This window comes from Microcaecilia unicolor, chromosome 7 (assembly GCF_901765095.1).
Source record: "Microcaecilia unicolor chromosome 7, aMicUni1.1, whole genome shotgun sequence".
In the NCBI taxonomy this organism is placed as follows: Eukaryota; Metazoa; Chordata; class Amphibia; order Gymnophiona; family Siphonopidae; genus Microcaecilia; species Microcaecilia unicolor.
This window is the reverse complement of record NC_044037.1, coordinates 97,130,136-97,156,281: the sequence shown is the minus strand read 5'-3', so window position 1 is coordinate 97,156,281 and position 26,146 is coordinate 97,130,136. Positions and strand designations below refer to the sequence as shown.

The window sequence follows — 26,146 nt, the reverse complement described above, 5'->3', positions numbered from 1 at the left end:
TGGACATGGGTGGATGGAGGGCAGGGGAGAGGAGGGTCACTGCCTGGGTATGGGTGCATGCAGGGGAGAGGAGGGTCTCTGTTGGACATGGGTGGATGGAGGGCAGGGGAGGAGAGGGGAGAGAGAAGAAATGCTGGATATGGATGGAGGGGAAGGAAGAGTGAGGAAGGAGATGAGTTGAGGGGAAAGGAAGAGAGGAGAAAAACTGCACATGGATGAAGAAAATAGGCAGAAGCTGAGGACCAGAAATGAAGAAGAAAGGAGGAAAGGAAAGAAATAAATGGAAAGGAAACCCTGGAAACGGAGTTAAGAGGACAGATAGCAGCAGAATCGGATACTGGGCCAGCATGATCAGAAAAACAGTCACCAGACAACAAAGGTAGAAAAAAATCATTTTATTTTCAATATAGTGTTTGGAATATGTTCACTTTGAGAATCAGGTGCTCAACATTAAAAGTTTATATTTATTTACTTATTTATGGCATTTTATCGCAATTAAACATGAATTAGATTGGAACCTGGGATCATTTAATTTTTTTTTCCTGGAGGAATGCATTGCCACCCCCCCCCCCCCTCAGGTTCTCTCCCCGGCTATAGCCAGCTCTGCAATTTGGGGGGGGGGTGTAGAGGGGGACGGGGGGGGGCGCAGAGGGGGACCGTGGAGAGAGCCTGTTGTTAAACATTTACCAGCACACCACTGCATACAGTCCCTTTGTCTTTTGAGCAAAAGAGTCTATCCACAGCCTACAGTATCCTATCAGACCTAGGAATTTTCTTCTTTCTTGGTCTTTGAGAGCTGTGATTCTACAATTCCTTGTATTCTTTCTGGATTTATTCACCTCTGTCCTTCACTGATTAAATGTCCCAAATATTTCACCTCTTTTTCCACATACTGTAATTTTGTTTTAGTCACTCACAGACATTGCTCTCCCAGAAAATTTAGCAAATTATCAGTGACTTCTTTCACCGTATTTTTCTTTTTCCCCGTAATCAATAGGTCATCTACATACTGGAGAAGGGTGGATTCAGGTTGCACCTGGAACCTTTCCAGAACCTGCCCAAATAAATTCATGGATTCTGTGAACCCTTGTGGCAAAACAGTCCACCAGAACTGTTGCTTCCGTCCAGTATGGGGATTTTCCCATTCAAAGACGAATAAATCCCTAGACTCTTCCACCAGGGGGCAGGCTCAAAACACATCTTTCAAATCTATTACACTAAACCATTTATGATCATGTGGAATTTTGCTTAGTAGGATATAAGGATTAGAGACTACAGGGTGTCTGACTTGTACTATTTTGGTCAACTCTTTTAGGTCCTGCACTAACCTATATGTTCCATCCGGTTTGAGAACTGGAAGAACAGGAGAATTAAAGGGTGACATGCATGGTTCAATTAACTTGTCCCTTATTAATTGTTCAATCGTTGGTTGCAGACCCTTTCTTCCCTCAAAAAAATAAGGTATTGCTTTTGACATATCACCTCACTTTCCTGCTTCAGTTTAATCTTCATTGGAGGAATTTTTAACCCCCCCTTCCCCCCCGATTCCCTTCTCTGACCCATACCTCAGGGTTAATTCCCATTCATCCTCTGCAGTAAGATGGTTCGTTTTAATAGTTATGTGCTCATCTATGACTTGCATACTCAGACCTAATTGTGCTATTAAGTGGGTACAGTGGGTTTCTGGTGGGTTTTGGAGGGCTCACATTTACCACCACAAGTGTAACAGGTAGGGGGGGATGGGCCTGGGTCCGCCTGCCTGAAGTGCACTGCACCCACTAAAACTGCTCCATGGACCTGCATACTGCTGTGATGGACCTGAGTATGACATTTCAGGCTAGCATAGAGGCTGGCACAAAATATTTTTAAAGATGTTTTTGAGAGTGGGAGGGGGGTAGTGACCACTTGGGGGAGTAAGGGGAGGTTATTCCCGATTCCCTCCGGTGGTCATCTGGTCAGTTCGGGCACCTTTTGTGGCTTGGTCGTAAAAAAAAAAGACCAAGTAAAGTCAGCCAAGTGTTCATTAGGGACGCCCTTCTTTTTTCCATTATCGGCCGAGGATGCCCATGTGTTAAGCAAGCCCCAGTCCCGCTTTCACTATGCTTCCAACATGCCCCCATGAACTTTGGTCATCCCCGCGACAGAAAACAGTTGAGGGCACCCAAAATCGGCTTTCGATTATGCCGATTTGGGCGATCTTGTGAGAAGGACACCCATCTCCCGATTTGTGTCTTTCGAAAATGAGCCCAAGATTACACTAACCAAGGGCACTCTTCTCTCACTGGTTTAGTAAGTCACCAGCAGTCACACCGGAATAAGCCCCCACAATAGACCATACAACCTGTGTCTGTGAGGTCCTGTAGCCAACTGCAAGTGTGACTTGTCTATTGGTCAGCCTCTACTCTTGTTGGTTTGGAACTATAAATTTCCCAGGTTACTGGCACATTTTGTACTGGTTGACCAGCATACCAGGAGCCATGAAATCCAAATTTCAGTACTTGTTATAGGAGAACTGGTTAAATTGTGCTCTGTGGTCTGGCTGCCAATATTCAGCAGCACTTATTTGGACTGTGCTGCTGAATATAGACACTTACTATCCATTTCTAATGTGGGCAGGAGAGAGGCATTCTAGAGGCGGCATCAAGGAGCAGCCAGCAGCTATGCGAGTGTTGGCAATATTCAGTGCCAGTGCCACATAGCTAAGCGATGAAATAGAACTGCATAAATAGCAGTCCTAACTTTGGTCACTTAGCTATGTGGATCCCTTCCCTCCTCCCTTCCAAAATGGTTTGAACCCTCTCCTGAACCTCCTTCACATGGTTCTTAGAATTATTTTGGATTGTTCTCTTACTTTTGAACCTCAGATTGCTAATTTATGGAGAAAAATTATTTATCAACTAAGACAATTACATTTAATAAGATCATATTCCCATAAACATAATTTTAAGAAAACTGCAATTGATACAAAACACTGCAGCTTGATTGATTTTTCAAATTAAGAAATGTGATAATGTTTCTGGTCATCTTTGTAGGTTCCACTGGCTTCCTTTGAAAGCCTGTGTTACTTTCTAAAATAGTGGTTTTTCATATTTTGCATGCTAATTCACCAGATTTATTGATCCAACTCTTGTCTCAATCATATTTTTCTTCATCTCGGGTACATAAAACATTGGTATTAAGATATCCTACTGTTAAAGGATTACAATATAAGGGAAAACCTAATGCCATGTTTTCTTTTTGTGCTATGTCTATTTGGAATGATCTGCTTCAATACATTACAGCTGAATCAAACTACACACAATTCCAAAATAAATTGAAAACCTTTCTATTTGTTAAGTTCTGAGGCCTTACGTTGCTGATAGCTCTAGTTTGATGTTTTTTTTAAATAATTTTAACTTTTATTGACAATGTAATTCCCCATTGTTAATTATTTGGGTCTCTTATATTGTAAGCTGCTTAGAACCTCTAGCTGGAATTTGCTTGGTGAATAAATTTCATATTAGATTAGATCAGTTTCAAGCTTAAATCTTTTTTTTTGTACTGCACCATAAGTAAGACTTTCTGAGCGATTTACAATCATTAAAATTACAAATACCAAGCTCTGAGGAAAGGAACTACAGAAGTGATAGGCTAAGAGGAACAGTAATAAGATAAATAGGACAAAGCTTATTGACTTACAGATTCAACAACAGCATCCACATAACCCAAATGCAGAGGTAGACCAGGGAACTAAGTAGGTTCTGACACAAAAGTGTCTTTGAATAAAAAGGTTTTCGACCTGATTTTAAATTTGCCAAGAGCATGTTTCAGACAAAGATGTAATGGTAACAAGTTCCAAAATGAGGGTCCATTTATGCTAAAAAGCTTTGTCTGAATGTTATCAAAGCAAACGTGCCTGAAAGAAGGGACAACTAAGAGATTAAGGTTAGAAGACTGAAGACTCCTAGAGAGCATGTAGGGGGTTATCACATGAAAAAGATAAGGAGGGAAACATGAGTAGCATACTTTAATGATTAAAAGCATAATTTTGTAAGAAATACAATGAGTGATAGAGAGCCAGTGTTCATTTTGGAGAAAAGACATAATATGGTCAAATCTGTGATTTTGTCAACAAATGTATAGCTGATTTTTGGACGAGATGATGATGGCAGATACCTTGTGACCTGGCACCTTGAAGAAGTGCATTACAGTAATTGAGTCAACAAATAACCAAGGAGAGAGAAGATCACCTCTTCGAAGGGGCAATACTAGGAACTGATATAGTAACAAAGTAACATAGTAGATGATGGCAGAAAAAGACCTGCATGGTCCATCCAGTCTGCCCAACAAGACAAACATATGTGTAAACCTTACCTTGATTTGTACCTGCCTTATTCAGGGCACAGACCGTACAAGTCTGCGCAGCAGTACTTCCCGCCTCCCAACCACCAGTCCCACCTCCCATCACCGGCTTTGGCACAGACCGTATAAGTCTGCCCTCCACTATCCTCGCCTCCCAACCACCAACCCCTCTTCCCCCCCCCCCCCCCCCCCCACCTGATCTATTAGAAGACTTATGAGGTCTGCATAGCAAGGTCTCCAGGGCCAGTCTGGGACAGCCAGAATAATTCAACCCAGGTGAAGAGCAACTGTGGCTATGATTAGCCAGGGAGGGAACACACAAAACAGAGAGCTCCATGGCCAAGGCTTAAGGAGGGCATGCAGGTCTGACCCATACTCTTTTCTTTGACTGGGAAATTTGGCATTGCATCTCATGGCCATTATGTTTATTAAAAAACTGCAAAAAACTTATTTGTTTAACAAAGCCTACCCCGAAGTCAACAATGCTGTTTAACTCCCTTATTCTTTTCCCGTTTTGTTAGTTTATCCGCTCCTTTCCTTCTGTTAGCTTCTCTTGTCAATTTTTGCTATTGTATAATGTAATTGTATTGTAACTTTGTTAGCCACATTGAGCCCGCATAAGCTAGGAAAATGTGGGATACAAGTGGACCAATAAATAAATAAATGGCTAATAATCCGGAGAACAAATGTAGAACAGAGATGGCAAATGGGATAGATCATATGACGTTTGAAGTAGCTTGTTTTGATTACATTATAATTTTGTTCTTTAAAGGACCATCCAGTGTCACTCCTAAAATGTTAATTGAGTTTACTACAGTAACCTGAGTGCTGGACACAAGAAATGGAGTTGAAAGAGTTAGTGAATGTGTGTGGCCTAGAATGAGGGCTTTTGATTTATCTGGATTAAGTTTTAGTTTATGAGTATGCGATCATTCTACCACGTTGTTCAATTTGGAGTTGAGGGTATCGATCTCATGACTATTATTAGCATGTAGTCTAGCTATTATCAGTATGTATGTCATCAGCATAGATGAAGGGGGTGAGATCAAGTGATTGGATAAGAGTTAGGGGGGGCAGTATATTGAAAAGAGCTGAGGTGAATATTGATGCCTGTGGAACTCTGCATGTTAATGAATAGAAATTTGCCACTGAACTATATAATGTCTATCCGTGAGGTAGGAAAAGAACCAGCTGTGTAATTTATCTGTGATGCCAATTGAATACAATTTTGTCAGAAGAAAATTGTGGTCAACTAAATCAAATGATACAGAGAACTCCAGGGAAATTAAAACCATGATATTATCTTTATTTTACTTTACTTTACATGCATTCTTATATTCCGCAAATACCCAATAAGGTTTTGTGCAGATTACATAATAAAAGAACCAGCCATATCTGGAGAATAACAGATACCAGCATGAAAAATACAATAATATAAATTATAGCCTAACAGCCAGTGAGAAATCACTTAAAAAGGTAAGTTTTCAAAGCTTTCCTGAAAAGAGAATAAAGTCACAATGATCTAATTTCAAACAGAAGTTCATTCCACATAAAAGGAGGTTGATACATAAAGGAGGCATTATGACTGTTCCTACATATCAAGCCTTTTGGGCCAAGAAAATGCAGAAGCACAGCATCACAAATATGATATCTAGAAGACTGTACACAAATTAAATCAGACATGTAAGCTGGAGCCAAGCCATAAAGGATTTTATGGACTAATCAGCTAGTGTAGCTTTATTAGCAAAGGAATCACACTATCAAATTAATGAGCTGAAAAAATCAAATGAGCCACAGTATTCTGAATATGTAGTAATTTCTTAAACTGTAATTTAGAAATTCCTGTGTAAATAATGTTACAATAATCTAACTTAGAGAGAAGACAACTTTGGACTACTGTGTAGAAAGCAATTACAAGAAGATTGTAAATTTGTCTGAGTTTCCTCAGAATTAGGAACAATTTCCTTACAACTAAGCTAACCTGAGAGTCCAACTTCAATGTACCTGACAGTGTAGTTCCTAATATTTTGGTATACGTTTTGCAGAACATGGGTGGTGAGACCAAAGAAACCAGTTTCTGTGAAACCTACATAAACCTGTCTGTTTGGGGTGTAATATGTTGGTCTTGTCACTATAATCCTCAAGTTGGTTAAGTACTATGTTTTCTGTTAGTTTTGATATGAATGGTAATTGAGCGATTTGGATGAAACTTTCAGACTGCTGAATAGCCTAGTTTAGAATCTTTTATGCTGGGGGCAAATGTAGGCTGTCTTTCATAGAATGGGGAAACAACCAGAATTTAGAGTGTTAATAATCATGGTATCAATAAATGCAAGCCCTTCAAAACCCTTAATGAAGCTGGAAGGAAGAGAGTCATGAGGTGCTGTAGTAGTTCGAATATTATGAAGTACCTAGGAGAGAGTATGAGGTGTTTGACAGTTAAAAGAGGAAAAGCAGCTACCTAGTGCATAATTTGAAGATTTCTGAGTGTTGGTAGTAATAGATGGGACAGTAGATGGGGAGGTATTGTGAAAAGTAGTCTATAAAGAAATCCAGCATTCCTTTCATAAATATTAAACATCACCTATCTTGAAAATGAAGATGCTCTCGTCTCTTGAGCTGAAGGGTCCAAAAGAGCTCCTTTTTGGAGTTACTCAATCCTTCACTGGGAACTCATTATTCATTAATCAAACCAGAGAAGGAAGTCGTGCGCTACTATAAAAGATGGTGAATTGGAGATGGAACGCCAAGCTGAGCTTCCTGCAGATAAAGCATTGAAACTACTGCTTTGAGAAGCATTGCCTGCCTAATTTTCTATTTCAGATCATGACTATTTTCAGTTTATGTGACTGATTAATATCGCACTTATTATTCATTTTCATTGGCACAGTATTATTTTTGTGTGTATATTCCAGAGGCCGCATAAAAACCGCACACAATTTCCACGCCAATGTCGGCATGCTGACATCATCCATGTGGGGACAGTAGGCAACATGGCAACAAGCAGGAGGCAGCTAAATTTCAGTAAGCCAGGCACTCTCCTTCTGGCAAGGCTCTTTCTGGAAAAAGATCAAAGATATTTTCTCATGGTAAGCCACAGGACGAGAAGCTACAATTCATACTGGGGGGCCTGGCAGCACCTCACTGGAACCTACAATTGTAGCATGATATGATGAATTTTCAGTTATTGATTTTGCTGGATAAAAGTGTTGTGCTATGCAACTTGATCAGTATCAGAAAACAGATCTGACCTCCATCATCCTCCTTCAGACAACAGAAAGCCTAGAACAATAGAACTGGCTGTGTGGTTTCTGAAAAGTTAATCACATTCTCCAAGAACAGAATCTACATTTTGACAGCAATCACAGAGATTGGATATAACAAAAGAAAGCCCATCTACCTGAAACTCCCAGACAACGACCCACCTAATCTTGTCCAGTGCTTTTGTGTGTATACTACTGCACAGTAGTTGGTCAGATAGGAAATATGTGACCAGCTAAAGCAATATTTTCATGTCTCCATCGCAAAAAACAGAGAGAACCAGTTTCACCTATCTCTGAGTTTTGATTGGATCAATACACCCCACCTGACCAGCCTATGGCCCAACACAGTCTCTGCCCCTCTTTTTCTGGACCCTGGACCTGCAATGCTGTCTCTGGACCTCCACTGAAGCTCTCTGGGCCTTGCTGAACTTCACACACTTCCAATATAAGACTTTCTCCAGGGTCCATTCCCCAGCAACTCTGCACATAGAAGACTTCTTTCTCCAGCAAAGGATCCACATTAAATAAAGATATTAAGGATGTACACAGCAAATATTGTGGCTTGTTTTTGGAATTTGGGGAATTATTCCCAATTTTTTGGGGTGATTTTATTTTAATTCATTTCAGGCATTGCTCTAGTGAAACCTTTAAACACACATCAGAACCTTTTCATGTGTTTTAGATTAGATTAGATTTATTATTTGTTTTCCGCCCTTATCCAAGGAGGATTACAATAAATACATCCATAAAATACTCAATAAACAAATTACAAAAAGCAGAAAAATCAGGACAAATCATAAATACATCACTGAATCTGAAAAATTAAAAGCCATGAACAAGTGAAAGTCTCCGAGGTGCTTCCGAAATGCTGACTCACAGGTCTCACGTTTGAGCCCCAATGGCAAACTTCCATTCAATAGGTCTGTGGATGGAGAACATACCCATCCTTGTGAGTTCCAAGTACATATGCTGCAATGCAGGTTTCACCAGCATATGCTGATGCTCTGAGTGTAAAGATCAAGATGGCGTATATCACTGGACTGCAAATCCACGCGCCCACACTACCGCATTCCACTTACTACCACGGCTTAGTAAAAAGATCCCAAAATATTGCTACCTCACTCCTTGGTCTACACAGACATTCAGTGCTGCTCATTCTCCAAATAGCACACTGAATATCCATGAAGAAGTAAATGCTGCCACCAGCATTTATACAGTGCCAGTCAGATTACGTGCTAACACAGTCAGATCTCCCTCCCAACCACCAAAACTTCCAACAATTCGCTAGATTCAAGAAATAACAAATCACCACCATTAAATTTTACATGATATATCACAGGAACTTTTTACAATTAAGATGGCCCCATCACCAAGACTCTTGGGCAGAATCTGCCAAAAGTCTTTATGACGCCTAAATTCTAATGTTCCTTTTTTTTTTCTGTCACCAGCATTTAAAACAAACACCGATCATGGAGTTTAAATATTGACCTGACGGCAGTTACAAATTGTAACCCCCATAAGTCACATTTTCATAATAATCTTGTCAAGAATAGAGACCAAGGCCCACACACTAGAAATGGCACAAGCAAGCCTTCGCCTCTCCTTGGGAGGAGGCATAAGGTCTGGGAATCATTTTCCAGTGAAGAATCCCATCAGAATTTAGATGATTATTCTCCACATCAACTTTAATCACTAAATTATTCAAATTAGAGCATGGCTTTCTGCATCTGCATGTCAGGATGTGATTCTAGCTATTGTCCACTGTTATTATGACACCTGTTATTAGGAGAAAACAGTTATTCAGCTCTGCTGAGGGATACAGGACAAGTATCCCCTCACTGCACTTCACCAAAATTATATGCATTAGATTCTACAAAATCATGTCTCATATCAAAAGCATTATCTACTCAAGGCCCTCAATCTATAAAATGAATCCACTTGTGCTTCAGTATTTGTTTCATTCTTCCGACTGCAGCAAGAATCCAGTGAACCTCACTCATCTCCATGCAATTAAAAGAGTACTGTCAGTGGATACAATACAAGTTCATTCTCCTGATGACATAGATCACGCAATTTACAGACAAATCTTTTAGCAGAGAGTATTGTTGATGGATAAAATATTTTCATTTGCTTGAAGACATAGATCATATTATATACAGACAAACCTGTCCAAATCAAAACATGAAGTGAAAAGTGAAACATAACCTGATTAAATGCTTAACATATCTCCGGTTCATGCCAGCATCAGGACAGGATAACTTGGCTATATCATTTGAACTAAAGAGACTCACTCTATCGCCACTATTTTTCTTTTACCAAAAATCCATTGAATCACCTTTAAACATCTAACAGTGTGATAATCTATTATTTCTACTGTGTGCACTGACGAAGAGCTGGGGCAGCAGGTACAATGCACCTGGCAGTGATTCTGGTCTTTCTAAGTCTCTCTGGCACTGCAGGAGAGTCTGTTCAGCGTGGATGGACCCTGACAAGCTGGGACAGAGAAAGCTTTTTTCATCAAGGAGATGCTATTCTGGGCGGAATATTCCTGCTGCACTCCAAAATGGTTTATTCTACACAGATATTTACCAAAGCACCCCAGCCAGCATCCTGTGAGAGGTAAGCAGCATATCTATGTATGAGAAATGACGATAGAGTTCTTCTGACCTGCATTCTAAGAAACACAATTAGTAGGGGTGGGCTGTCATTTATAATAGACCACAAAGGAAAGGGAATCCAAAAGCAAAGAAGCAAAAGTTAATATCCAAAAAAGAACACAAGGAGCCTTCAAATACGAGAACGTCTTGGCTGCACTTTATTAATAACACCCAATGAGGTTCACGTTTCGGCAACAGATGCCTGCGTCAGGAGTCTATTGATGGTATTTGATGATGAAAAACAAACGTGTTGAAAAAGGAAGAAAGAGATGCCAAAAAATGCAAGAACAAATTTAAAACCTGGTAGGGTGTTCTGATGAGTTTGACTACTTTCACAGTGCGGAACACCCTACCGGGTATTTAATTTGTTCCCGCGCTTTGTGGTGTCTCTTTATACTATATATTGCATGGAAATTTAAGTCTGTTCTATCAAATTTAGGTATATTTAGAGAATACACCTAGGTGTATTTTTTCCCTCATGGATTTTTCAGATACCATATATAGAATTTAGCTCAAAGTGTGCATGCAGTTATGAACCCTGCCTATGGATTAACCTCATGGATGCACACCCTTTTGGTATCTAGTGTGCCTTCTTTCAAGAAAATTGGCCCCATCAAAAGTGCTATTCTATAAGCCATGCTTAAAGTTAGGTGCAGTTTCTAGAATAGCATGCATGCTTGGTAATGGTGCCCAACTTTAGGCATGGCCATTTGCACAAATTGAAATGTGGTGCAAATGTACGCACCAAACACACAGCAAGGGTGGAAGTGGGACAGTAACAAGGCAAACTACTGGTAAAAAGTGTCTTGATAATTCTCCTTGTTCATTGTAGGTACTTCTCTAAGGGGAGCTCAGTTAAGCCATAATCTCTTTGGGACAACTGACGACCCCTGAGGAAGGCTCTCCAGCCGAACCACCGCCCGTGTTGGGTCCTTTTATTGGGTTAGATTTGCTACTGGCAAATATACTTTTGAACACTTTTTACCAGTGGTTTGCCTTGGTTACTTGGTACTATCCCATTTCCGCCCTTGCTCTGTGTGTTTTGTTCTTTTCTTGTGGAAGGTGCGCAGACCCCTTTTTTGTTTTTTCCTCATCCGCAAATGTACGCGCCTACATTAGGCACATATCCCTATTATTCTATAATAGCATGCGTTAATCTTAGGAATGCCAGTGGTCCACCTATGACCCTCCCATTTTCATACCCCCTTTTTCAAATCACATGTAATCCCATACCTAAATTTACATGCGTAAAGTTCAATTAACTTTAGTACCAATAATTGCTTGTTAAAAATCCACTTATTGGCACTAATTAGCTTGTTACTCAATTAAATTGCACACGCAAATTGGGCTTATGGCCAAATTTGTGCATGCAATTTTTGGCAACTTTTACAGAATTAGTGGAAATACACAAAAAGGGCATTCTTTCCAAATACTGTGTCTTTTTTTGCATACACCCCATAATTCTATAAAAGCTTCCAAAAATTAAGCATGCAAATTTGGGCATGCAATTTAATTAAGTAACAAGCCAAGCGGTGCCAATAATTGGCTTTTTAACAAGCAATTACTGCACTAATGAATTTTAATTGAACTTTACACATGTAAATTTAGGCACAAGATCTGCGCCTAAATTTTATGCGTGATTTGAAAAAGGGGGCAAAGAAATGGGAGGGTCATGGGTGGAACAGGGCATTCCTAAGATTAACGCAAATTGTTATAGACTAATGGGATACACACCTAAAGAAAGTATGTGCATTTGCACCACATTTCAGTTGGTGCAGATGGCCATGCCTAAAGGCAAAACGAAGAGAGCAACGGATATGTTTCCAGCTTATACAGAGGAGACGTTCCTTGACACAGTGACTTATGCGAAACATGATTTCATGTCGGTTAAAAGATGTCTCCGAGATGAATAACTACTTGTGAAAACAAGAATTCATAAAAGAAATAGTAACATGGTAACATAGTAGATGACGGCAGAAAAAGACCTGCACGGTCCATCCAGTCTGCCCAACAAGATAACTCATATGTGCTACTTTTTATGTATACCTTACATTGATTTGTATCTGTCTTTTTCAGGGCACAGACCATATAAGTCTGCCCAGCACTAGCCCCGCCTCCCAACCACCAGCCCCTTGATTTGTATCTGTCTTTTTCAGGGCACAGACCGTATAACTACTACTACTACTACTACTATTTAGCATTTCTATAGCGCTACAAGGCGTACGCAGTGCTGCACAAACATAGAAGAAAGACAGTCCCTGCTCAAAGAGCTTACAATCTAATAGACAAAAAATAAAGTAAGCAAATCAAATCAATTAATGTGTACAGGAAGGAGGAGAGGAGGGTAGGTGGAGGTGAGTGGTTACAAGTGGTTACGAGTCAAAAGCAATGTTAAAGAGGTGGGCTTTCAGTCTAGATTTAAAGGTGGCCAAGGATGGGGCAAGACGTATTAAGTCTGCCCAGCACTAACCCCGCCTCTCAACCACCAGCCCCGCCTCTGCCATCCAATCTCCGCTAAGCTCCTGAGGATCCCTTCCTTCCGAACAGGATTCCTTTATGTTTATCCCATGCATGTTTGAGTTCTGATACCGTTTTCATCTCCACCACCTCCCACGGAAGGGCATTCCAAGCATCCACCATTCTCTCCATGAAAAAATACTTCCTGACATTTTTCTTGAGTCTGCCCCCCTTCAATCTCATTTCATGTCCTCTAGTTCTACCGCCTTCCCATCTCCAGAAAAGGTTTGTTTGCGGATTAATACCTTTCAAATATTTGAACGTCTGTATCATATCACCCCTGTTTCTCCTGTGAAAGCTCTTCTAAGCTAAGTACATTAGATGCTATAAAACTGAATATTGAAAGTTGAAATTTGCTAGTTGAAAGTAGAAAAATAAAATGATGACAAACATGGATCAATGACGAATACATGCCCACCATAATGAAATACCTGACTTATATATATAGCCTGAATGGTGGTGACATGATTATCTGATATATCCAATATTCAAAAAACCCTTTAAGTGTTATATAAAAGACATTGATATGGATTGATTGGAGCTGGGTATTGATAAGGATTAGTTCATGCCTAAAGTTAGGCACAATTACTGGGCATAAGCAATATTGTATAAACCATGCCTAAACGCCAATTTTGTTTTGGAGCCGTATATAGAATCTAGCCCATAGTGTGCACTATTGATGACATTGTCCCCTGCCCCTGAAACAAAAATAGAGGACCAAAGAAAACAAAATGAACAATACTACACAGAATATGAGAAACAAAATGTTTTGGGCTGCCCACCCCTAAAATTTCATTGCAACTGCTCTTTGCTGCCCCTGAGAAGCTGCTCTCCTTGGCAGCTGCCTAGTTATGCCTAATGGTTGGGTCAGTCATGATCTGGTCCACAGAACTAATATTTAAATGACAATCTAGTCTATCTATGCAGGTTTAATCTGCTCGGCTAATTTCCCCACATTCTTTTTGCGCTTTTTTTTGCCTTTAATTTGTCCTCAATTCATTTGATATGTCATACAATTATATTATTTTTTTCTTCTTTTTGGAAATTAGATTGATATTTTCTATGGGGACAATATTCAACCTGCAGCATTCAACATTTTTGTAAGTGCTGACCTCCATGGGCTGAGTTAGGTCTAGATATTCAGAGCTGACACCTATCCAGGTACTATCACTGAATATACAGGTGTTTGACAGCACCGGGAAGATATTCTGGCACGGCCAAAGTATTCAGTGCCTCACCCAGAGGCCCTTTTACAAAGGTATGTAGGCGCCTATGCTCATCCAATGCGCATCAATGTGGAACTACCACCCGGCGTGCCCCAGGCGGTAATTCAATTTTTTTACATGAGTCCGATATGTGCGGCAGAAAATATTTTTTATTTTTTAAGTGTGTGGCGCTAACCGGCCGGTAATCGGCAGTGTACGCGTGCTGATGATTACCGCCCAGTTAACACATGAGACCTTACTGCTAAGTCAATGGGTGGTGGTAAGGTCTCAGACCCAAAATGGACGCGCACCAATTTTTATTTTTCTGCATGTCCATTTTTGGCACTGAAAAATGGACCTGTGCACATCCAATGCATGTGTCTACAACAGCACAGGCCATTTTTCAGCACACCTTAGTAAAAGGACCCCCCCCCCAGCTAGCTAACCACATACGGTTAGGACAGTATTATGGGGTCCTTATATTATGTTGAGTATTATTAGAAAAGGGATGGAAAACAAGCATGAGGATGTTATAATGCCGTTATATCGCTCCATGGTGCGACCGCACCTGGAGTATTGTGTTCAGTTCTGGTCGTTTCATCTCAAAAAAGATATAAAGGAATTGGAGAAGGTGCAGAGAAGGGCGACAAAAATGATAAAAGGGATGGGACGACTACCTTATGAGGAGAGGTTAAGAAGGCTAGGACTCTTTAGCCTGGAGAAATGGCGGCTGAGGAGTGATATGATAGAGTTTTACAAAATAATGAGTGGGGTAGAGCCAACAGATGTGAAGCGTTTGTTTACACTTTCTAACAATAATAGAACCAGGGGACACAAGATGAAATTAGAATGTGGTAGGTTTAAAATAAATCGGAGAAAGTTTTTCTTTACTCAGCGCGGTTAGACTCTGGAACTCATTGCTGGAGAAGGTAGTGATGGCAGCTGGCCTTGCTGAGTTCAAAGGGGGTCTGGACAGATTCCTGAAGGAAAAGTCCATTGATCGTTATTAAATTTTGGGGGTTTTGCCAGGTTCTTGGGGCCTGGATTGGCCGCTGTTGGAGACAGAGTGCTGGGCATGATGGACCTTTGGTCTTTTCCCAGCATGGTGATGCTTATGTGCTTATGAGCTGTGATAGTAAGTGGCCCACAGTAGTGTGGTAGTGTGGAATTGCCGTGCGCCCAGGTCACTTATTACCATGGCTGTAAAAACCCTCTTTTTTGAAAAGAAGGCGGTACGTGGCCATGCACTAATTAAAAATTGGTGCACAGCCTTTACTACCCAAGTCCTTACCACCTCCTATTTAGAAGGGGGTAAGGGCTCATGTGCTAACCCAGCAGTAATCGATCAGTGTGCACCGCTGTCCAATTACCGCTGGGCATGCTTACACCGTGCCCCCATGCTTGAAAATATAAAAATGATTTTCTGGCATGGGAAACAGTGCATGCCAACATCAGAACTACTAACTAGTGCCTGGGCATGCCCGGTGGTAGTGCTGATTTCCTACGCACTACCTGTGTGGTAGTCCTACCACCTTTTAGTAAAAGGGCCCCTTTGTGAGGTCCAACAACCCCAGTTAGCTATATGGCAACTGGCATTGAATATCTGCAGTAGCTGGATAATTTCTGGATCTGCCCCTGGAGCACCCAGACATTAACTGGATAGTGTCCCAGTGATCAATGCTAATATCAGGTTAAGTGTTACAAAATATTGGCTCCTAGACTGGCCAGCGTGATTTATTCAGGCAGAAGCCTTTCCTGCCTGGTAAAAGCTATTTGAATATTGACTCCTATGTTTGTAGATTGAGTTGCTGAATTCCTTCATGCTGTATAACATTAAAATTCTTAAAAAGTATAAAAATACTGAACTATAATCAAACAACCCACTGGACAAAAAGATTGCATTTTGTTACAAATTATGTTAAAAGATATAACCATGAATTATATAGAAGGTTTTTTTTTTTAGCTTGGTACCTTAACTGGCTGGACATCCAGTTTTGTAAAATTTATAATCACTGATGCATCTAATTGCCAGAACTCACATAATTCAAAACCCCAAGTGATGCCACTCTTTGAAAGGGAAAGGGGGGGAAAGGGAATTGATACACCTCCTTTCTGAGGTTTTTGCAGCTACATTCAAAGTGGTTTACATATATTCAGGTACTTATTTTGTACTAGGGGCAATGGAGGGTTAAGTGACTTGCCCAGAGTCACAAGGAGCTGCAGTGAGAATTGAACTCAGTTCCCCAGGATCAAAGTCCACTGCACTAACCACTAGACTGCTCCTCCTCCTTTTTAAAATGACTGTTTTCGCTGTATATGCTGCAGATCACAGGTGTATCATCTCAATGTCCTTTTCCTACCTACATAGGAGCCAACTTTTCAAAATGATTGGGGGTGCAGAATTTTTTTTTACAGGTGGTGCATCCCCCCTCCCCCTCATCCCTTCCCCCCCCTTGACCCCCTCCCCCTTGTCCCCCTCCCCCTTGACCCCATGTTTTTTACCGCTGCTGCCGCCCTAACTCCAACGAGGTAAAATAGATGACTTTTAAAATTTGGAGGGAGGGGGCCTGGAACTCGAAGGGAGGAGGGAGGGAGGGAACGAACTTCCGGTGGGTGAACGAACTTCCAGTGGGTGCAATATTGGGGGTGCTCGAGCACCTACAGCACCCGCGGAGTCGGCGCCTATGCCTACCTAGATACCCTATGCAAAAATTGGGTTTCATACTATCAACTGGTAATTAGAATAGAGAAATTGATGAGCATATGTATCATATTACTAAGTTCACCAGGGAGCACATGCACAATTGAAGTATCTTTACTTTAGGAGATGTTTGGAGGAAAAGTTTAATGTGAATAAAAGGGGCCCTTTTACTAAGCAGCATAAGTATGTGCCCAACATGCATCAATTTGGGGTTACTGCCCGGCTACCGCGTGGCTCTTGCAGTAGTTTCATTTTTGGCGGGCATGTCTGAAAAATAATTTTTTATTTTCTGGCGTGCGTCCGCTATGTGTGCCAATTGGCATTTGGCACACATGAGACCTTACTGCTAAGTGAAATGATAAGTAGTAGTAGTAGTAATGGCTGGTGGTAAGGTCTCAGACCCAAAATGGACGCGTACCAATTTTAATTTTACCGCACATCCATTTTAGGCAAAAATTTATAAAAGGCTTTTTTTGCAGGCGCACTGAAAAATGGATCTGCAGATGCCCAAAATATGCACCGACACTACCACAGGCCATTTTTTCAGCGCACCTTAGTAAAAGGACCCCAAATTCTTTTATTGTCGTCATCTTGTTTCAAAGTGGATGATGTTTCTATTCCTATTTTGAATCAAATCTGGAATCTTGGTGTTACATAAGTACATAAGCATCGCCATGCTGGGACAGACCAAGGGTCCATCGAGCCTAGCACCCTGTCACCGATAGCGGCCAAAAGAGCAAGCAATTTGTCCCGCCCATCCTAGAAATACTGTATTCCCTGATCTATTCAATAACATTCTATGGCTTTTTCCTCCAGGAAGCCGTCCAACCCTTTTTTGACGTCTGCTAAGTTAACCGCCGTAACCACCTTTTCCGGCAGTGAATTCCAGAGTTTATGCGTTGAGTGAAGAAAAATTTCCTCCGATTCGTTTTAAATTTACCACACTGCAGCTTCATCACATGCCCCCTTGTCCCTTGTCCTGAACATGAAATACTAGGTTTTGAAAATTATTCAAACAGTTTTTTGTAAGTTGAGAGGGGTCCATAAATTGAAGGAGTTGTTAACCACCTCTAATTTTCACACAGTAATTCAGGCTTTGATTGTTCCTCATTTTGATTACTGTATTGGCTTAGACAGGTATATCATAACATATTTTGAAGGTGTTACATATTATGCAAATTCAGTAGCTAAAGTACTTTTAGGCTGCTCGGGCTACGATCATATTTCACCAATGTTGCAGCAACTTCACTGGTTACCCATTGAACAAAGGGTTACATATAAGGTATTATTATTGGTGTTTAAGGCCATTACCAATTCTATTTCACCACAGATATCCACTTTGTTGAGAATTTATACACCATCAAGGAATTTAAGATCTTCTCAATATTTGTTGGAAATTCCTTATGTACAAGATATAAGATTAGAGGAATATCGTAGGTCGATTTTTAGGGTTGTGGGCCCAACACGATGGAATTGCTTACTAGTGTTTTTAAGAAAAGCACCGAGCATGGCCTTTTTTTTTTTAAAAGAAAGAACTAAAGATTTTTTTTTATTGCAGCAAGTATACAGTGTAAAATCTGAGTTATTGATGTGTTAAATTGTGCTGCTAAGTAGAGCTCTGTAAATGCTTATATTTAAGAAGAGATTTAAAACCACGTAACATACATATTTATTATAGAATAGAGTAAGGTGTGGTGATGTGTAGATATTATTTTTAATATGTTTATATTTATTTATTTATGTATGTTATTATTGCAAGCCGCCAAGAACATTTTGGATTATGTGGGTTAGTAAGGGGTCCTTTTACCAAACGGCAGTAAAATGTTTCCCACAGTGGCATTGTCTTGCAGCATTGCTGTGTGCTGAGGCCACCTTTTACTGCCATGGATAAAAGGTCATTTTCTTTAAAGGGCCAGTAAATGGCCATGCACTAATGAAACACATTGTCACACAGTCATTTTCTGGGGGAGCCCTTACTTCCTCCTATTTTGGAGATATGTACTTATATACCAATCTAAACCATATTATTATAATGAACACATTCTTTAGGTGGTGATGGCTCCAACGCTAGAAAACAAAAAGTAATTTCCTAGTGTCAGAAGCTGGAAATGCCACCGGGCTCCTGAGCAAGCCCAGCAGTAGAGCTGATTTCCCACACGCAAACCTGGCAGTAGCCCTACTGCTGGGTAGTAAAAGGGTCCCCAAGTCAGGGGTTTTCAACCCAGTCTTTGGGGCACACCTATTCAGTTGGGGTTTTCAGGATATCCCCATTGAATTCAATGGGGATATCCTGAAAACATTGGCTGGGTGTGCCCAGAGAACTGGGTTGAAAACCTCTGCCCTAAGTGATCTACATAAACAAATAAAATAAACATTAATGAAGGTAAATTCCAACATTTTTTTTCTTTTTGAGGTGGGTTCAAATGCTAGAGTGGCAAGCACGATTACCACCAGGTCCAAAAGAGCAGTTAGCTGACATGGAGATATGCTTGAGGTCTACAAAATCCTGAGTGGTATAGAATGAGTAGAAGTAAATTGATATTTTACTTGTACCAAAAGTACAAAGACTAGGGAACACTCGAGGAAGTTACATGGAAATACTTTTAAAACAAATAGGAGGAAATATTTTTTCATTCAACGAATAGTTAAGCTCTGGAACTCTTTGCTGGAGGATGTGGTAACAGCATTTAGTGTATCTGGGTTTAAAAAGGGTTTGGATAAATTCCTGAAGGAAAAGTTCATAGTCTGCTATTGAAACAGACATGGGAAGCAACTGCTTGCCCTGGGATTTGTAGTATGGAGTGTTGCCATGATTTATTTGGGTTTCTGTCAGGTACTTGTGACATGGCTTGGCCACTGTTTGGAAAACAGGATACTGGGCTAGATGGACCATTGGTCTGACCCAGTTTAGCTACTCTTATGTTCTTATGACTGTCCAGAACGGGATTTTTTAAAGTATGTAAGTTTTGCCTTAGCACAATCAGAAAATAAATGCATACATTTTGATCTTACTCACAACACAACCACAATATGCTCCCTTCAAAATTCTGTGTGCTTTGGATCAACATATTTAGGTAGCATTTTTTCAAAAAGTTGTTATTTAGCTACATAGGGCTTTATATGTATAAATGCCTCTATTTACATGTGCGAACCTTCTAAAGTGACTTGCAAAATCTCTTTTATCTTTTGTTCTACTTGTATTTGTTTGATAAAATCTAGACAAAATAGCTTTCTTTCTTTTCCAATGATATTAATCGAAGAAAAATATTCTCTAGAGGGAGATTGCTCTTTTTAAAAGATTACATCTCATAATTCTGTTAATAAAATCAACAGTTTGAATTTCTTAAGGAAAAGGTATTGCCTTCTAGCACTAAGGGCAGGGAAAATGTTCTGAAGTACTTTTTTTTCATCTTTCAGTTTTCATAGATTATCATTCAGGTTTTTTCTTTGCGCAAAATGTCTGTGACTGATAGAAGAGTTCTATTTCAAAATTGAACAACTGTGCCATTTCTTTCTTTCAAGGAGGGCTCACATTTAATAGCATTGTAATTTAAAAACGGAGGTGTTTTTAGTTTAATTTTTCTGGGAAGCAAACATTTCAATAAGCTCCTAGGGTAAGAGTCTGGCAATCAGAATTTTCCCTGATGTTCAAAAATGAAAATTTCCTATAATTTCAAAATATAAAACTGGGGGGGGGGGGGGGGGGGGGGGAACATTCAACAAAGAATCAACTTTAAACATTTTCAAACAGAAGAAATACTTACAATTTGATTATTTCAGATTGTCCATACTATTACCAAACTCCCATCCATGATGACTAAGAAGTGGAGCATTCATACAGTATCAGGCAAGGTCAACAGAAACAAGCTCAGATGCTCAGCTCAACTGTTCCATCATCATCAATCTGATGCAATAAGAGCATTTTAGTGGATAAATAGTAGATGTCTAACACAGAATAATGTAAGCAAATCCTTTCACAGCAGCATTGCAGCACTAAATAATAATCTACCAAAAAAAAAAAACTCGAATTAGTGAACAAGCTGTTTCCCCATAGATCTTACAAAGAGTCATACAACATGATCCTACTTTGGTATTTAATTACCACATCATTTTGAAGAAATCTGCCTAAGACTCTCATTATTTTCAGTTTCCTACACATCTCTGCCAGGTGTTTTCGTGATGGGTTGATCACTTTTCTTTAGGGATATGCAGAGAAAAAAAATGTCGGTGTCATTTTTCATTTTGACTGCTCTTCTCTGGTGTTTCATTCATTTCTTTTCTCAAGTTCTCATTTACTTCATTCTGTTATTTTTCCTCCATTAAAGTCAAGGAGTTAAGCAATTCTTCCTATTTTTGACTCTAATATGGGGGTTTATAACCAACCCTCCCCCCTTTTACTAAGCCACGCTAGTGATTTATGGTGCGGTAATGCCGACACAGCCCATTCAAAGTGAAGGACTGGGTTGGCATTATCGAGCGGCAGCTGCTAGCAAGGCTTTGTAAAAGTGAGGCAAACTAGCACAAAGAGTAGATGAATATCCCAAGGTACTGGGAGAGAAGCAAAACAACACCAACAGTGGTATCATCACTCCAAGGCACTGTGGTGTCATTTTTCATTTTGACTGCTCTTCTCTGGTGTTTCATTCATTTCTTTTCTCAAGTTCTCATTTACTTCATTCTGTTATTTTTCCTCCATTAAAGTCAAGGAGTTAAGCAATTCTTCCTATTTTTGACTCTAATATGGGGGTTTATAACCAACCCTCCCCCTTTTACTAAGCCACGCTAGTGATTTATGGTGCGGTAATGCCGACACAGCCCATTCAAAGTGAAGGACTGGGTTGGCATTATCGAGCGGCAGCTGCTAGCAAGGCTTTGTAAAAGTGAGGCAAACTAGCACAAAGAGTAGATGAATATCCCAAGGTACTGGGAGAGAAGCAAAACAACACCAACAGTGGTATCATCACTCCAAGGCACTGTGGGGTCCTTTTACCAAGCTTCAAGAAAAAGGGCCCTGCGCTAGCGGCAAGGGTCATTTTTCCCGTGTGCCAGGGCCCTTTTTACCGCAGCAGGGTAAAAAGCCCCAGACAAATATGGCCGTGCAGTAAAAGAACTCTTACCATATGGTCATGCATTGGGGAGCCCTTACCACCACCCAGCGGGCAGCACGCAGCGATGCCTAATTACTTCTGGGTTACCACCACACAAGCTATTTCCGGGGGTTTTCTATTTTCCCAGAAATGGCGCATGATTGGGATGGAACTACCGCTGATGACCGTGTTGGGCCAACGATATTCCTGAGTTAGCATTCGGTAAGCCCGCGTTGGGCTTATTGGTGTTTTGTAAAAGATCCCCTGTGAGAAGGGCAAAGCTCACAAACAATGGCATGAAGACCCCAGATTACTGAAAGAGGGACAAAACAACACAGAATGGAATTAATTGTCAAAGAAATGCAGAGTGATACACTTTGGGAGAAGAAATCCAAAGGAGCTGTATGAATTAGGAAGTGAGAGGCTGACATGCACAGACCAGGAGAGGGACCTTGATGTCACCGTGTCTGAAGATCTCAAGGTGGCAAAATAGTGTGATAAGGCAGTGGCCAAAGCTAGGATAATTCTAAACTCCACAGTGAGAGGCATTGCTAGCAGAAGAAGGTGTTAATACTGCTATACAAGCCATTGGCGAGGCCCCACTTGGAATATTGTGTGCATTTTTGGATGCCATATATCACTAAGGACATAAAAAGACTTGAAGTGGTTTACAGGCCAAACGCTAAAAGACATACGAGTCCAAATCCACACTAGTGGGGGCAATCGAAGTTACTATTTGAGTGCAAATATTTAGATCATCTGTGGCTGAAATGAAGTCAGATACTTTCCAGCCATTTGGTGGACCAAGAGAATAATATTTTCAATGAGCGGCTCTTTGGGAAGAAGGCTTTCCTGCTTTGAATATGTCCTGGTCAGAATTAGAAAATCATTATAGGCGACTTGTTCTTTACTTTATGGGGAATAGAATGGATAGTTCCAAAGACGGATAAAAGACTGGCAAGGCGTAATGCTACATGTGATTCTAACAATATTAGTTATGTTATACAATGCCCTTGTGGCTTACTATATGTTGGGCGCTCTAGCCACTCTGTTAAATTTCGGCTTAACGAACATAAGTCAGAAATAAAGAATGACGTGCTGGCAGCTCCTTTGGTAACCCATTGATTAGATAAAAAACATGAAGTGGCTGATTTAAAATGGCGAGTATTAGATAGAATTACTTTGGGGTGGGAGGGAGGTAATATTAATGCTCTTTTGAACTATAAAGAACAATGGTGGATATTTAAACTGAATACAGTTTCCCTGAGGGCTTTGAATTTAGAGTTCGATTGAGGTTTGCTGTTGTAAGTTTGTGATTGGTCCAATGTGTCAGCTAATCTATTTAAAACACAGTGTCTCAATCGAGCGCCATTTTGAAAGAATTTGATGTCAGCTAAGCTGTGAAATTTATGGTTTGGCATGAGTATTTATAAGTATATGCATGTTTTATTCAAGTTTAAAAGATTTCATATATAATTGTTAAGGAGAGGATTTTAATGTAAGTTTGTTTAGGACTGCCCCTGATGCAGTCACGAAACATGGCCCATGTCAGTAGGCCTGTTAACCTTAGATAATTAGATTTGTAATAAAAGAAAGAAGGAAATGTTATATAAGTGTTGGGAAAAGACATATGAGAACAGAATTGAAGACCTGTATATGCATACCCAAGAGAGATAGAGGAGATATGATACAGATGTTTAAACACTTGAAAGGTATTAATATACAAGCAAATCTTTTCCAGAGATGGGAAAGCAGTGGAATTAGAAGACATGAATTGAGGTTGAAGGGTAATAGACTTAGGAGAAACATAAGGAAATACTTTTTCACAGAACAAGTGGTAAATGCCTGGAATGCCCCCCTGGTGGAGACAAAACAATGGTGAAATTCAAAAATGCATGGGATACACACAGGCGATCCCTTTATATAAAGAGGATGATTCACAACAAAAGCTTAAATTTTATGTGTTTTGCTGGGCAGTGATGGTGCTTAGAAGACAACTCTAGTGCTGTCATTTTCTCTGTTTCTAGTAGTTGGGAACGAAGGCTAGTGCTGGTACTTTGCACTGGTATTTTTTCCACCTCAATTTGACTTCAGAGATGGGGAAGCAGAAGGGTGACTGCTGAAAAGAACCCCTACCAACCTAGGATCTGTTTTCTGTTTCACTCTTCTTGTGCTACACCAGACCAGCCATCATCATAGAAACACCTCCTGTGAGGGAGTGGATGGTATAGGGAAGTGTACTCCCTCACTAATGATACAGTTCAGCCACCTTGCATGAGGTGGTGCTAGTCTGCCAGATCTGAGGCTGAGTCTGAGTCAGAGGGGTGAGGCTCGGGCCAGAGGGCATTAAGGGCCTTTTTTACAAAGCCGCACTACTGATTCTTGGTGCGGCAAATGAGAGGAAGCCTATTCACTTCCTATGGGCTTCTTCTCATTTGCCATGTGGGTATCGCTAGCGTGGCTTTGTAAAAGAAATCCTAAATGCCCTGAGTCAGTGAGAGAGGAGGAGACCTTAATACAGAGGTTTCCAAGAGGGAGGTCCAGATAGGAGAGGACTCCACTTCAAGCTAAGTTGTAGTACCTGAAGAGACAACCAGGGAAGTGGTGTGGCTCAGGCTTCGGTATCAGAGTTGTGAGGAAAGGCTGGCAAGGTAGGAGACACCTTGAGTTACATTCAGAAAGTTCTTGCTTTGATGTGAATAGACAATGTGATGGGCTAGGCTGGGAGCTAGCCCTAATTAGAGACTAGACTTGAGCTGAATGAAAGCCTGTGAAGTAACAGGGGCATATGGTGTGTCAAATAACAAAATATTTTCCTTTTTTTTTTGCAAACCCTGTGTGTCTGACTGAGTTTGTGCCTAATCCAAGCCATACCCGTGACCACATTACCACACGGGGGGGGGGGGGGGGGGGGGGGGGGGGGGATTAAAAAATCAGCACTAAGCACTCTTCTGTAAAGGATGTATATAGAATAATGCTTAGTGCTGATTTCCACGCCTAACTATAGGTGCCAGACTTATGCCTGCTGAAACCTGATATAAATGCTGGCATCCAAGTTAGGCGCACTGAAGCAGTATTGTATAACTATGCACACAACTTTTCGGAATGCCCCTAACACACTCATGCCCCTCCCATGGTCATGCCCCCTTTTGAGTTATGTGCTATTAGAGTTAGGTGCCCTGCCTTATAGAATAGCGTCCAGCCAGATGCATGCGTAAATCCTAAGTGGTACCAATTAAGTTCAATAATTGGTTGTTAGCACCCAATTCTTGATAGCTAATGACTCATTACTCAATTAATTTGCATGCACAGTTTGTTCACAAGATGGTACTATGAGTATTTAATTTAAAAAGAGAGATTTACAAAAGGTTGCAAACATTTAGCTATTTGTGCTTTCATGTTTATGATACTAGCAAGAACTGGCAGACAGCACAACTTTAATTATCTTAATTATTTTTTATTTATTGGGATTCATTAACCGTCTTTTTGAAGAGATTCACTCAAGGCAGTGTACAGCAAGTACAGTTTAACATAAATTTTGTTAAAAGCATAACAATAGCAAAATAACCAAAAATAAATATAAATACAATAAATGAGGTAAACTTGAAAAAAGTATAATAAAACCTAATAATAGAACTACCATGAAACAGTATCAAAAATATACACATTTAACAGCACTGGAATTCAAATGCCAGAGATACATTACAAAGTCAGCATAATACTAATGATACACCTAATAAGCATGCATTAGAACATTGAACTAACATAGATATGATGCTAAAGATTTTCTACAATATGGCTTACCATATAGCTGAGGGACCAAGAGCAGATATATGATGGGAACAAGATGCGTGGTACAGAGTCAGTTGGGATAATTTGATGGTTAGCTAAACTCAAGGCAAGTCCATTGTAATTAGCCATGGATATTCAATGCTGGTGCCTAGACATAGTCCAGCATTGAATATCTGGGGCTAATTAAAAAGAAGATTAACAAGCCATAGGATAGGAGGCAAGAGCATTTATTTTTGAAGCATATGGACTTCACAAAAGGCCAAAATTGACATCTATGTGCTTGAAAAATCCAAGTACCAATTTGAAAAGCAGAAAAGATACGTCCAACACTATAGTATGTTCAAATAGCAAATGGGGCATATTTTGGGTGGGATTAGGGAGGGCCTGAAATCTGGATGTCCAAGAGCAATTGACTAATGAAGTAGGATTTGATGTGGTGCGTGTACACTGAGTGCTCTCTAAGTATTACCGAACCACACCCTGAGGCTGCAGTTTGCGAAATATGCCACATGTTAGATGAATAAAAATACAGTGAAAGGGATCGATGAGGAGGCAGGTGAGTTTTGGGTTTACAAGCTCATAT

General features: G+C 40.3%; 1 protein-coding gene across 1 annotated transcript in view; it reads left to right on the top strand.

The window, feature by feature from the left end:
- Positions 1–10,014: 10,014 nt before the first annotated feature.
- LOC115475056 (extracellular calcium-sensing receptor-like) overlaps positions 10,015–26,146 on the top strand; it is a 49,200-nt gene continuing 33,068 nt past the window's right edge. Inside the window, exon 1 of the mRNA XM_030210794.1 lies at positions 10,015–10,223. Within this exon, the coding sequence (XP_030066654.1) occupies positions 10,015–10,223 (209 nt within the window). The remainder of the gene's footprint in view (positions 10,224–26,146) is intronic.